At 38.0% G+C, this 13,993-nt stretch overlaps 2 protein-coding genes across 10 annotated transcripts; both read right to left on the bottom strand.

Annotated features, from left to right (window-relative positions):
• Window positions 1-6,280: 6,280 nt before the first annotated feature.
• On the bottom strand, window positions 6,281-8,381 carry LOC6560328. 9 transcript variants are annotated; one of them, XM_043216326.1, is made up of 5 exons: window positions 8,300-8,381; window positions 7,636-7,956; window positions 7,071-7,566; window positions 6,828-7,028; window positions 6,281-6,784 (listed from the first exon to the last, which is right to left on the bottom strand). In XM_043216326.1, the coding sequence occupies exons 1-5, from the start codon at window positions 8,351-8,353 to the stop codon at window positions 6,477-6,479; spliced, it is 1,380 nt and encodes a 459-aa protein (XP_043072261.1). In that variant the 5' UTR covers window positions 8,354-8,381; the 3' UTR covers window positions 6,281-6,476. The 9 variants fall into 9 exon arrangements, with proteins under 9 accessions (XP_043072261.1, XP_043072260.1, XP_043072262.1 ...); XM_043216325.1 differs by having other exon boundaries at window positions 6,281-6,646; window positions 6,689-6,784; window positions 6,828-7,566; window positions 8,300-8,380; XM_043216327.1 differs by having other exon boundaries at window positions 6,828-6,869; window positions 6,912-7,566; window positions 8,300-8,380.
• Window positions 8,382-8,807: 426 nt separating this feature from the next.
• LOC6559621 lies at window positions 8,808-9,774 on the bottom strand. The gene is made up of 3 exons (XM_001986535.2): window positions 9,681-9,774; window positions 9,284-9,619; window positions 8,808-9,222 (listed from the first exon to the last, which is right to left on the bottom strand). Exons 1-3 carry the CDS (start codon window positions 9,726-9,728, stop codon window positions 8,884-8,886), a joined length of 723 nt encoding a protein of 240 aa, XP_001986571.1. The 5' UTR covers window positions 9,729-9,774; the 3' UTR covers window positions 8,808-8,883.
• Window positions 9,775-13,993: the final 4,219 nt, after the last annotated feature.

Genomic DNA, 13,993 nt, shown 5'->3' with positions numbered 1-13,993 from the left:
ACGTGGCGTATGCGCAATTCAATGAACGGTGCTCGCAGAATAACTTTTTCAATACCAGCAGCATTAAGTTTCGATTTATTTCAATCAGCGTGTCGCCATTTACACCGCTTCTGGACGCCATAAAATTGCAGTAAATTAAACAGTTGTAAAGTTAAATTACTCTCTCGATGTGCATATATATATGTATATATATATATATATGGAGCACTCCCGTATCTACGGCTCTTTTCTATACCCTGTAGCTATTAAAGTGATTGAGAAATATGTCTTCTAGCTACAGACAAAAGAAAGCTGCGCTGTCCTTTTAGATTATATGTGAGCTCTTCCAATTGCAGCAATAATTTTAAGCATATTTGGATCTTATATTTTAGATATAAAATATAATTGTTTTCGGTTTATGGACCACATATTCAAAAACCGATAAATTTTGATTCCCTACCAAAGGAAGAATATGTCTCTAATTAATTGGAACATGGATATTTCAAAATTAAATGGTAAAAAGCTATAAGGTTACTTAAACCATTTACCAGAATTCTCCTACAAACAAAGATCGAATTTTTAACCTACAGCTCAACTTTTCTATTCCTATCTTTTACGGTCAGTGTGTCAGTAGGGATATATGGAAAACGAATTGAGAGCAGGGTATCTGCAGGTCAGGTACATGTTCTCTCCTACTAAGTGCTGACATTATTTTTTTGTTTTCTGTTCAGCTTGATGTCATTTGCGCATGGCTACTGGTGACTGTGACTGTTGCGCATTTAAATCCAATGGCATAAAGTGTTTTCTATCCACCGTTCGGCCCACACCACATCGCAAATTTAATGGAGTTGAAGCGTCGCCCATTTGCGGCTAAAACCCGCGTCCGCAAGTGTTGACTACCGCTAACCGCTTACTTAGGCCATTATATGGGCCTGGCTCAGGCGACATTGTATTAAGCGTGCAAATTTATGGCAATGCGGCGGAAACTGTGGCAGCTTCTACCACTACTCTGCTTTAAGAGAGTCTGCTAAGCTGCAGTCTTATCCAAGCACTTGAGAATTTATGTACATGGCCTGCGGTGTTTTGGCGAAATTCGCAAACGTCTGATAAACCAGATGATTATTTAAATAGTTAATTAATCAATAAGTGCTCTTGTCATTTTATAAACTTCGCCTCCAGGCTATCTATGGCCTTTCTCATCCGTTCTTTATGCATTTGCCTGAAACCAGCCACAGGCCATGTCCATAAATTCACAAATTCGCCCATTAATGGCACAGTCTAAAATGGTCTTGAAAAGCCTAGCGACGCTCAAAGTTTTGCTAATAGTTGAAGAAAGTTTATTTAAGCTATGCGAGGGTAGTTTTTGCGATTGTGTGATATTATTCTAAAATGAGGTCCACATTTTGTATAGTATTTTTAATATGATTCAATACTACTTTATTTCTTAACGGACTACTTTAATTTAAGAAATATTCATTTGACTTCTGTAAATTTCGTAATTTAACAAAGAGCCCTCTTAAATAACCATGCACGTGTCATACTTGTACAAACACATATTGTTGCGATTGTATTGGCGGTGCGTGTGGAATACATTTACCGACCTCGGCTCTCATTTTATGGATTCTCCTTGCTTCACACCTTTCCGCACTATACAAATTACAATTTTTATGGCATACGATTTTAAAAAATGTATACGGCCCATAAAAGCATCCACCACACGTGCCATGAACGGAAGGAAGCTGAACGGAAAACTCAAAAGCGTTTGTCTTTCAATGGGGGTTTCTGATACACTTGCACGAGGCATAATAAGTTAAAGTGAATCATTGTATTGTTAATCACAATGATCAGCAGCATGTTAGTCTTGGTACAGTTGTTTCAGATTGTTACAGAAGCATTACATGTAAACATGTTAAGCCTTTTTGCTTTGTGAGACATCCAATCCTTTCACAATATGTCCTATTGAAAACAAGCCAAAAAATAATTTATATTTAGTGTTTGATAGTTAGATACCATTTATTTCTTTCAGCCCCTTCTTCCATTTTGTGTATTAATGTATTATTTATAATGTGCTGAAATTGAATACAAACTAAGTTGGATGATTTTTATTTGATTTTGATTTCCCTAGTCGCTAGATTGACAGTTGATTTATATCGATGATTTTGTGAGTTGCGTGCGCACAAATTGAAGTGAAATTATTTGCTTAATTTTCGGCGTTTAGTTTTATGCGGCATTATTTAATTTATGTTGTTTTGTTCTCTGTTCACAATTTCGCGAACAATGCGCAAATCACATAACAGCACGAACCGTAATATTTCATGTAATTCTTTAGTTTTTTCTGTTTACTTTTGGTGTGTGATTGCGTGCCGTTTGTCGTTTGGTTATGTTAATTTAACTGCTGTTCGCCCTTTTTATTCTGTTTTTTGTTTATTAAATATTCAGGACATGCAAATGGCGGTTGCATGCCTATTAACTTTGATCGATTCAACAAAATGGGCGCGTACATTTTATGAGCAATTAATGTGGTTAACATTGTGGTTGGCCCATGCAACCGGAAGCTCCAAGCCGCCAAATTGGTTGCCACCAAGTGAGTGACAATCAACATGATATCAAAGATATTATCAGGCAGCATAAACACAATGCAGATGCAAATATAACCCAAGAAATCCAATTTAATTAGAATGCCAGCACTCATGCTCTGATTTATAATGCAATTCGTTTGTGCTCTAATCAAATTCAATTTGTTTAGATTTCGGTCTGCATATCTTAAATAATTTGAATAATATATTATTCATTTGTACTCTTACACAGCATAATCTCCACATGTCTGTACTCTCGCACGTACAATATTTTAAATATGCATACAGTTTTTGCAAATGCAAAACTCGCACATTTCCGTTGTTTTTTGTAGCGTGTTGGTGTTGGTGATTGCGGCAGTGACCGTCAAATACTTAACGCTTCGCTGAATGCGCCGAAAAATGCATAAATTGTCATGCATTTATGCAGGACGAGTCGGCTGGCATTCCTGAAAACACCAAACGAAATAATTACGCTGAAGTCACAGAACCGGAATACCTGCATTACAACAATTTATTGGCTTTGAGCTATGCACATTAAACAATTAATGGCAATGAAATGACATTTAAGCATCATTACCTAGCTGAGAGTGCACAACGGGCAGATACCCTACAAATGGTTGAAAAGAGTACAAAATGAGAAAATGCGATCAAAGCGTTACTCACTGAACATTTTTATATTTTGGTGTTGGAACCGGAATACGAGTATGTTTAATTATAAATTAAAGTTCTTTGTATTGCACATTGTATTATTATATATCGTCTGTCTTCGGCAACAGATATGCCTTGCAATCAGAGTTGAGCAACATTTGAGAATGTTTTCAATGTCACAACGCGTATTAGAACTTAATTACATCCATTGCTTAAGCACTTTATGGTTACAGCATATAATTAGGGACAAGCATAAACCACACAGCCGCCAAGCATTTGCGAAGTGTAAAATTATTGCATACTTTGCAGCGCATGTAAAATTAATGTATCGCTCTAACGAGTGTTGCCTACTTTTCAGCGTAGCCGTGTCAGCTACGAATGCGATTGACGAGCTCATGCACAATTTCGCTATTGCGTTTGTCTTTTGGTTGTCTGTTGTTCGCTGTCGCTGTTGTTGGCATGTTTAATGTTGCCCCGTCTCTCATTATTCTTGTTGTACTGCCGTTATTAGAATACTTTTCTGCTCTGTCGTTTACGTTCGCTGCTGCTGGTGCTTGTGCTGGTGCTGCTGCTGTTGTTGACTTAGTCAAGAGCAATTAACATGCAAATAAGGCCTATTAGTTATCCAAACGTCAGTCTGTCAGCTGCTGCGTCTCTTACGGTAAACAGCTTTAGCAGCGGGCAGAAGGCAGGAGACAGCAGTTACCTGGTTCAAACGTGGTGCCTCTCATTTTGGACACCTTTTTGTGCTCTTATTGGCCTTTTAACGGACCGGCGTTTTGCTTTAATGACTTACTAATTTTCAGTTTGCTACCAGTGACTTCTACGCTGTCGTCTATCGTCTGTCGTTGTTTTGTTTGCTCTAAAACATTTAAAAATTTAATTGCCTATTTCGGGGCAACGGTCGCTTAGCCGCTGGCCATTCATATCATTAAACTTTACGGTTATGTTTTATATTCAAAACTTTTTGATTTTCAAAATAACGAGACTAAAACATTTTTGTAAGCAAAATAGGGGTTGCAATAGCCAACTCCATCTTTGTGAAGTTAATATAAAACAAGTCCCCTAGTTAAGCTGTTAATCTCCGAGCTGAAAAGTGTTAAACCCTGGGGTTACTAGAATTGAAGGTATTCAGGGATACCGATGACCCTTACGTAGTCTTACTTGGTTTTAAAAAATCAAAATTTATCATATTATGCAAGAAATTTTTTATTTTACTCTCTCTCATTAGGAAAATAAGAATTCAACATTTTAACCTTGCATTTTGTAACAATTCTGAACAGATAGATTGCTAATAAGGAATAGAATTGCGAGAATTAACAGCTCAGCTTTTCTTTTAATTTTGAACATTCACTTTAAATATTTCTTAAATTATTGTGAACACATTGCTGGATACATTCTGAATTGCGTGGAGTTTCGAATGTTAGATAGCTTAAAGGGTATGTCATAGCTGATTTCTTGTTTCCTTCATTTTGGTTGTTTATCTTAATATGCTGCTGAAACCCTTTATTCGTAATCTTATCACTTTTTCTTTTTGTTTGCCTCATTTATCGAATGCTCTTTGCCCCTGATTGGAGCATGAAATTTGTATGAACTTTGCCTACTACCATTAATGTTAATTGATCACTTGAATTTATGCATTTTCATTAAAACTTTTTGAAGTCACGACTCCTGCTACCTCAAAACATCAGCATTTCAGTCAGAGATCAGGAATTCTGGTAGAAGCAGAAAAGAAAAAGTAACATTTACACAGCTCCTGTGGTAATTTATAGACCTGGCAAAAACAGCGCCACACAATGCTCTCGGTCCTATGGATTCTGGACTCTGGTCAGTGGCACTTTCAGCAAGTTTAACACCACGCCAGGCCGCAAATCGCAACTGAATGTGCAGCACATGCAAGTGTGTGGTCACATACACACACACACACACACACGCACACCAACACACTTGCACACACACACACACCAACATACTTGCACACACTTGCACACACAATGGCGCAATGAATGCTGTGGGTGATGATCCAACGTGATTTATCTACTGACGCTGAGGTTAAAAGTTTTGCACATATTCTCATTGTCTAGGTCAGCTTCTATTTGTATGCAGAGCACGCTGATGCACACTCAGAACAATTTAGAAAATCGACCTGAAGCCAGAGAGTTTGGTGAATTAAAAAAAAAAATCGAAGTGTTCGAAATATATTTCATAAAATTACTAACGTTTGACGACTGTTTATACTTACAAAATAAATATATTTTAAAATCAAATTTATAATTTAGATGTATCAATTAGCATTTAAGAAACTTTAACCATTGTTTACAAAAAACCTTTTCTACAATATTTGGTAAGCCAGAAAGTATGGTGATTTATTAAAATTCAGGACAATTTTTTTCTGTGTGCACACATACACACATAACCACACGTGTTGTAGGCACCGCTTTGAGCTCAATCGTTATGCAAATGCTGACTATGTCGAGCTGTCAGTGTGCGTTGAATAATATGCTCTGACTCCTACTCCTACTCCTGCTTGTGCACCTGCAATTATTAAACTTTTGGCATAATTTCAGAATCTGACTTTGGGCTTTAACAATGATTATTCTATCTGTTTTATACGAGGGGCCTAAGCTGTTTAGCCTGATATCTGATGCCAAGACCTGCGGCACAAGATGCTGACAGCCAGCTCATTAGCCTTGTCGAGTGTAACTAATTATTGCTGGCTTGGTTTCCGTTCTTCTCCACTTATTGACAGGCTCTGGCTTCGGTTTGCCCCTTATGCAATATTTTGCTGACGCTTCACTTAGATCCATCATTTTGTGCAGCCATCTGCGACACGTGGCCCTCAGTTGGCTAATAAATCTTAATCAGGGGATGCCCAAGTCAAGCCGCAGCAGTCAGTGGGCGTTGCCTATTTGCGAATTTCATTGCCATAAACACTTTTTTTGCCTTTTCTATTTTTCTAATTTTTGTTTTTCGTAATCTTAGCTGATAGCTTATCATATTACGGGGCATTCATTGGTCCGCATGGACCTGATTGAGAGTCTACGCGTGTTCGGAATAAAAACATTTCAATGCTAATCAATTTATTATTTTTATATATGCTGAAAATTTAATTTTAAGATTTTATGAGCAAAGAAAAGGAAAAATTATGTAAGACAACGGCTTAGATTCTCAAGTTCTTCACAAGTTTGTCCCACCAACTCATAGTAGTGGTGGCTTCAGGCGCAGAGGTAGTAGCATTCCAGTTTGGAGTGCTAGAATTCCAGCTAGGAGTAGTCAGATTCCAGTTCGGGGTGCTCTGATTCCAGTTTGGAGTTGACATATTCCAGTTGGGGGTCGTCCAGTTCCAGCTTGGAGTTGACGTATTCCAGTTGGGGGTCGTCCAGTTCCAGCTTGGAGTTGACATATTCCAGTTAGGGGTCGTCCAGTTCCAGCTTGGAGTTGACATATTCCAGCTAGGAGTCGTCCAGTTCCAGCTTGGAGTTGACATATTCCAGCTAGGAGTCGACCAGTTCGAGCTTGGAGTTGTCCAGTTCCAGATTGGTGGGGCTGGAGTTGTCCAGTTCCATGATGGGGTCTCCGTCCAGTTCCAGCTTGGAGTTGACATATTCCAGCTAGAGAGTCGACCAGTTCCAGCTTGGAGTTGACATATTCCAGCTAGGAGTCGACCAGTTCCAGTTTGGAGTTGACATATTCCAGCTAGGAGTCGACCAGTTCCAGCTTGGAGTTGTCCAGTTCCAGATTGGTGGGGCTGGAGTTGTCCAGTTCCATGATGGGGTCTCCGTCCAGTTCCAGCTTGGAGTTGACATATTCCAGCTAGGAGTCGACCAGTTCCAGCTTGGAGTTGACATATTCCAGCTAGGAGTCGACCAGTTCCAGCTTGGAGTTGTCCAGTTCCAGATTGGTGGGGCTGGAGTTGTCCAGTTCCATGATGGGGTCTCCGTCCAGTTCCAGCTTGGAGTTGACATATTCCAGCTAGGAGTCGACCAGTTCCAGCTTGGAGTTGACATATTCCAGCTAGGGGTCGACCAATTCCAGCTTGGAGTTGTCCAGTTCCAGATTGGTGGGACTGGAGTTGTCCAGTTCCAGCTTGGAGTTGACATATTCCAGCTAGGGGTCGACCAGTTCCAGCTTGGAGTTGTCCAGTTCCAGATTGGTGGGACTGGAGTTGTCCAGTTCCAGCTTGGAGTTGACATATTCCATTTGCCATTATCAGAGCCTCCAGCACCCTTAGAAATGCAATTCTGCAGGCATCGTTGGACTTTTCCACTTCCAACGCAGCATTCTTAATTTCATGGATGACACAACGCTTGATCTGCCAGACCCTTCTCAACATTGGATGCACAGCATTAAACAGATCCATGATCTAAAAACGGAACATTCAGCTAGTGAATCGCTAGATAAAAAATGCAGTTCGATTCTAATGATTCCTTACCAAATCTGCAAAGCACTCATGCTTGCTGCAGGCGGTCATCTTCTGCTGGAAGGCAGTTTTCACAGCAGATGAGCTTTGCTGTTGCAAAAAGGTTAGCAGTTCGAATTCCTTCACATTGGCACATTGGCGCAGCTTGCTGCTCGCAATTATAACTCTCTCAATAATTTTTATATTGTAAATAGCCGCACATTCATTCAAATTTTTTAATTCATTCAATTCGGGTATTTTCAGGCCGCCCGTAATACCATCGAATAGAAGATTTTTTAAAATCAACTCATTGCGGACACCGTTCGAATTAGTACTCTCAGCCGTCGTAAAGATCTATAGATAAAAAGACAAAATTAGTTAGGTATATGCAAAATGAAAATGACTAAAATAATATGAATAGTTATACAATAATTAAATAAATAACTTAGCTAAATATATATTTTATATTAAAGCAAGTTATAATTTAATTTTTTTCCAATGTACATTCAATTTAGTATATACTCGTACATGTATAAATACAATTTAATATTTATCATTTTTCGTCTGAATAATAGTTTTATTAACACTTTTCACTTCAGCAATGGAATAGATTCGTTATATAAGCGATTAATCTATAGAAAACTTTTTCATAACCTAATTTTTAATAAATTGTATCTTTAGTTGAGGAAGTACTTACGTTCGCGCTAAATACCAGTGCGCAGAGCACCAGCAATTTGCAGAGAACCTCCATGATTTCGGTTCCCGTCGTTTGTTAGTTTGCCAATTTAGCACCTGACCGTTTTATATCAAATTTGGCCGCGAAAAAGTTGATAGCTGGGAATTTTTCTAATGTATTTTTTATTTACTTATTATTGTTTATCTACACGAACAAATTTTCCTGCAGAGTCTTCCTCACTGTGATAAGAAACCTAGCAGTCTGAAAAATATATTATAATTACGTAGTATGTATATATATATATATGTATATAATTATCTAATAACTAGATACGGTTACTAGATTATACCCCCACGTCGCTTGGTCGTGAGTAATATTTATATACAGTATATTTGGGAACTCTGATTATTAAGACACTTGAGGTATTGGCACTCTTAATTGCGAGGCGCAATATAATCAGATTAAATAAATATTTATGAACGCTGTCGCCTAGCGCTCTATTATGTGTCTAGATATTGACTGTTTGAAGTTTGTTGAATATTAAAGATATTTATTCATCATATCCCATACAACATAAGTACATTCATAAATTTGATGTGCAAAAATTAGATATTGGACTGCTTAGCGGCTTGCTCAACTGGCGTCTGCTCTTGCAGATTCTCTGGCTGTTTTTCAGCCATTTTCTCTGCCTGATTCTCCGACACATCGTTAACCTGCTCCATCTTCTCCTTCTGCGCCGGTAGCTCACGTTGATTAGGCGCCATGGCCATGCACTTATCGAAATCATTGGCCGCCTCAATGGAGTTCACCTTGTACTGGCTGACAGCAGAGCTGATGCAGTTGGCGCGTTGCGTCTTAACGATTGTGGAATTGCTGGTGTGCTGAGACGCGATCTGGTAGGCCAAGGAGTTGGAGCTATCCAGCAGTTTCAGATTCTCGTCGAACTAAGAAAAAAACAGAGTTATGATTGATTATATGTGCATTTAAATTAAATTGCTCTCTTACATGGGCGATGGTACAATTGATGAGTAGCAGATTTTCGGATTCATTAGTGCACTTTTGCAGATTATTCTGCAAGGTCAGCACCTGGCTGCGTATCTGATTGCCGATTACGTCTCTATTCTGACTGTTGGCCACCAAAGTACTATTGTAGGTCTCCTCGCACTTGCTGGTCGCGTTGGTCATCTCATCGTGGTTCATGTTGGATGAATTTGTGTGTTTATTGACGCAATTAATTTCAGGTGGTGTCAAGGAGCGCGCTTCGCTGAGCGGCGATCCCAACTGGGCTATCACCATGCGGAGCAGGCTCGTCTCGGCGGCAGTATGGGGCCAGGCGCTGGCCTAATAATTGAGAACAATTAATGAGGATAGACGAAGAAGCACTCAAGTGGCGCGTACTTACACTCAACACTGTAGCTGCTAGCAGTATAACTTTTGTGATCAATTGCATATTTAGTGATTTTTTTGAGGTTTCAGATGCTTTTTTGATTGCTTACTAATTGCTCATTGTAAATTGATGGCGCTTTTATAGCCCCCAATTCAGAATTCTCAATTTTCACAGGGGAGAATGCAGAAATTCTGGCAGCATTTTAGATAAGATAGAGATTGTAAAAAGCAATTGGCTGGTTAATTGCCTTTTGTGCAGTTTTAAGACAACATTTGGCACGGTATCTTTGTCGAGGTTATAGAGTAAAGCAACTGTTGGCCCCGGCGCACTATCAGAGCTCATGTCTCATCAATTGCTCTTATCAGACAGCTGCTTTTTGGTGTCTTAGTGTCTACATTATAAGCTGTGATGATATAAGAACTTATTTATAAATATATTTTTATACCAACGTGAATCATATAATGCTCTCAATCGGATAGACTCAATTCAACTCATTCAATTTACACGCTATTTAATTAATTCCCTTAGTTGTAATCGAGTGGCATTTAAATTGTCAATTATTATATTACATGACTAGCTCATACATCCCATACTAATAAGTCAATATTTTCGCAGAACTGATAGAGTATATAAATGTGTTTTCATAAATTATCTTGTCATTTCTTGGGGATTTTATTTTCTAATTCTTTAGAATTTCATTAGATTAGATCACATATACTTAAAGTTTGCTTAATTGCTTGATGAATTGTTTACTCATGGAGGAAGGATAAGATAAGTTAATTATACCCTAAGACCATTAAAAATGGATAAAATTAGTATTATTGCATTGTGCAAATGTATGTAATAAGCAGAAAGAAGCATTTGCGACCCTTTAAAATATATATATTCTTTATCAGAGTCGAGATAGACATGTACGTAAGTCCATCTGCTTGAATCACGCAAATCTCAATGACTATAAGAGATAGAGACTTCACATTTTGGAAATGGGTTTTTGAATACCACGCGCTGTTCAAATATCGATACTTATCGTTTTCCGATAGCAATAGGAGCCACAATTTAAAGGGCAACGGCTTTTTATTGGCATTGAAATGCTTTTGACCAACTGGCCAAATTTTGTGAAGTTGGGATAACAGACACCCAAGTTACAGTCGAAAAGGTAGTCTCATATTGATGTCATTTCTATCAGCAGGCGCAACCATTTTCTATGCCATTGAGAGCAATTCCAAGCAAAATGCTGAGGGGAAATATAGCAATAAAACTAAAATATATTTAACAGCTGGGTATATCATAGCATAACTCACTCGACTACAGCATTCTTAATTGTTTTTTCTTCGCCTAGTGTCTATAAATTTGGGCGTGACAATGAAAAAGAATCTCTATCGACTTTCAGTCAATGGGCGAACAAAATTCCCAAATTCAATTCAATTAAATATTTGACATATTCAAACGCCATGTCGAATCAATTTCCCAGAATTGATAGCGAATCGGCAAACCCCATTCATTTTAATACTGTAATCAGTTTTGAATAAATACTTCTTATCATTTTCTTGGGAATATGTTTTGCCATTCTGATTTTATAGAAGACAGTCAAGTTATCAGGAAATAATTTATAAAGTGACGGAATTTGAAATTTGTTTATCATATTGTTTCCTCATTGAGGAAAGTCAAAGAAAGCTAATTTCTAATGCGAAGGCCCATAAATTTGATAGATCTTTATGAGCGAGTAAGAAAGCAACGAAGGTGTCTATCTCGACTTTCAGTCAATTGGATAACATAATACTAAATTATACAAGCAAATAGAATGGGCTGTGCTGAAAAATCTGTGCCAAGATTACCAAGTGAAAGCTGGCAAAACAATTTTCAAAAGTGGCTAACTTCACGGCTGCCAACAAATTTATCACAACATGCCAGAACCCACACACATACACACACACTTATCGCTTGGCATATCTAGATATGCGGCAATCTCATATATCATGCGACAGGGCCAACAAGACTTAAATAATATTCATAAGGTAAAAGACGCTTTGAGCACCTCTAGAGAAATAAAGAAGATCCATCCCAAAAGAAAATGTATTTTTGGGCGTTGCGCATAACTTGAACGATTAATCAAAAGTATAAAATGCAGGCTGGTTGGTTGCAACTTTTTGTTGAGATATGAGTTGTGCTTGTCTTGTGCTTGCAGCAGGTAGAGGGAGTGACAGATGGTAATAGCGCAAGTGCTCTGGCTGCCACACGCAGCTGCGTGACTTGAAGTGGCTGCAAAAACGTTGACAAAAATTCTAGAACCTGCTCGAACGTGCTCATTTCAGCAGTTCAACAATGTTGACTAATTTAATTGTTGTCTGCCATTTTGGTTTAGCACTTTTGCAAGAAAAGCCAAATGAAAGTCTTTCGCTGAGCAGTCAGCCACTTGAAATGTGACAGCTGCTGTTTACCTCTTGTGGCTTCTGTGGTTGATTTTCAATGGCCTGGCACTTTTAATCACGCCATTGTCGCCACCTTGCCCAACCCCATGGCTTCCCCAATACCCCTTGCTCATTTGTTTTGTTGATGGGGAGTCGAGTGGGCGAGTCATGTAACGCGGCTTCAAGTGTCATTTACACGCGCATTGTATTGTGGCTGGAACATCTGCTGTTTGACTGCCTGCCTCTTGGCAGCTTTTTCCGTTTCGCTCTGTTTTGCGTTTTAAGTAGCTGTTAAGCATTTTCATTACACACGCCAAAATGCACAATGATTTATGCGAAGAGCCCCGGAACCTTTATCACATGTTCATTCTGCTGTCAGCGGATTAAAAACTCACTCTACCTATCAACCCCAACCCACTGCCTTATCGCTTCACGCCTCTCTCTCTCTTTCTCTCCCTCTCTCTTTCTCCTACCACTTTCCCCAATTTATCATTAAAAAAATGGCATTTCATGCCGCATGCCTCACATGGTGCACAATACTCGGCTTTATGTTTCGAGTGTTGCGCATTTTCAAGACCAGCACATTGACATTGCACGTTGTTGCACACTGTGTGGTCTTGCTGCCACTGTTGCTGTTGCTGGTGTTATTGTTGTTGTCGTTGTTGTTGTTGTTGGTGATGTTGTCAGTGGGGTTTCGCTTTTGTTTGCTGCAGCTTTGTATGCAAATAAATGGGCGGTCTAGACAGACACGCACAATGGCAGTTTTTATTTGAAAAGTGTCTTCTGCAGCAACAGCAGCAACAGCAGCAACAACAACAGCAACCTCAATATCAGCATATAAGAACAACCGCACATATTTCACATTCGTGTTGTTTCCATTTTTGCTAACAAACTAGAAATTATACAGTTTAACAACTAAACAATAAATGTAGATATATATTTCGGTTAGTATTTTTGTAGAACTCGATATGAATGTGGTTTGTGTGATTTGCAAAGTTAATTATTGAATACCAGAAAAAATCTATACTTATTATAAACATCAAGAAATAAAACAACAATTTTGATTCTGCACGCCGATTTCAGTTAAATATTGCTGGACGTGAGGATAATACAAATAAGTGCAAAGTCAAAATAAGCAGATGATTTATTATAACTAAAATTATTTATGATTTAATGCAGCATCATGGGATCGCAAATAATATTTATCAAAATAATCATCGTTTGCATTTTTGCTCCTAATCTAATATTAACGGATTCTAAGAAAAAAGTAATTTTTTGTTGACTAAAATAAACGATAAAAATGTAACTCACAATTATAAGTTATATTTTTTATTATATGCTACAAAAATCTGACACAAACTTCACTTGATTCAATATGATAAATAAATCAGAATTCAACATATTTTTCTATAACCCGTCCCGCTTCAAACATTTATAAAACATATTTTACCAGTTTCATTTTCAGTTTTTATTTATTTCAATGTAATGTTTTATCCTCTAATGCAACTATGTTGACATTTCACTGCTCTTTTCGTTTATTATTTTTAGTGGCTTGCAGTCTTGCAAATTCCTGCCGGCTACTAAATTGAAATTCATAATTAGTTTTTTATGCAAATGTGTACCAGTGGTGTTGGCGTGTTAAACTTTTGACTGTCGCATTTTATTTCATTGTAAATTTTACTAGGTGACTTTTTTATGCACAATCCAAAAAAAAAAGCTGGGAGTAGGGTGACAAACCTTCAGATACTCCACCTTATTCATTTTTATCAAATATTTTGTTTAAATAAGCTATGAATAAAATGTGGCAGCACTTTGGTTTTTTCTTGATATGCGAACTATGAAATTAACTTGCACAATTTTATAGATGAGTCAGTAAGTTTTTGAGATTACACAGATTAAAATCAGGGCTACACGAGTCGA

This window comes from Drosophila grimshawi, unplaced genomic scaffold, assembly GCF_018153295.1.
Source record: "Drosophila grimshawi isolate 15287-2541.00 unplaced genomic scaffold, ASM1815329v1 contig_1367, whole genome shotgun sequence".
NCBI classification, from domain to species: domain Eukaryota; kingdom Metazoa; phylum Arthropoda; class Insecta; order Diptera; family Drosophilidae; genus Drosophila; species Drosophila grimshawi.
The sequence above is the reverse complement of the archived record's forward strand: the minus strand, read 5'-3'. Positions and strand labels throughout refer to the sequence as shown.

Bases quoted from the DNA above. Each gene is read 5' to 3' on its own strand.
- LOC6559621 (XM_001986535.2), bottom strand. From the start codon at position 9,728: ATGCAATTGATCACAAAAGTTATACTGCTAGCAGCTACAGTGTTGAGT. The intron at 9,620-9,680 runs GTAAGTACGCGC...CTCAATTATTAG, and splicing joins TAGCAGCTACAGTGTTGAGT to GCCAGCGCCTGGCCCCATAC. The intron at 9,223-9,283 runs GTAAGAGAGCAA...TTTTTTTCTTAG, and splicing joins TCAATTGTACCATCGCCCAT to TTCGACGAGAATCTGAAACT.
- LOC6560328 (XM_043216320.1), bottom strand. From the start codon at position 8,353: ATGGAGGTTCTCTGCAAATTGCTGGTGCTCTGCGCACTGGTATTTAGC. The intron at 7,957-8,299 runs GTAAGTACTTCC...TTTTATCTATAG, and splicing joins CACTGGTATTTAGCGCGAAC to ATCTTTACGACGGCTGAGAG. The intron at 7,567-7,635 runs GTAAGGAATCAT...TTCCGTTTTTAG, and splicing joins ATGAGTGCTTTGCAGATTTG to ATCATGGATCTGTTTAATGC.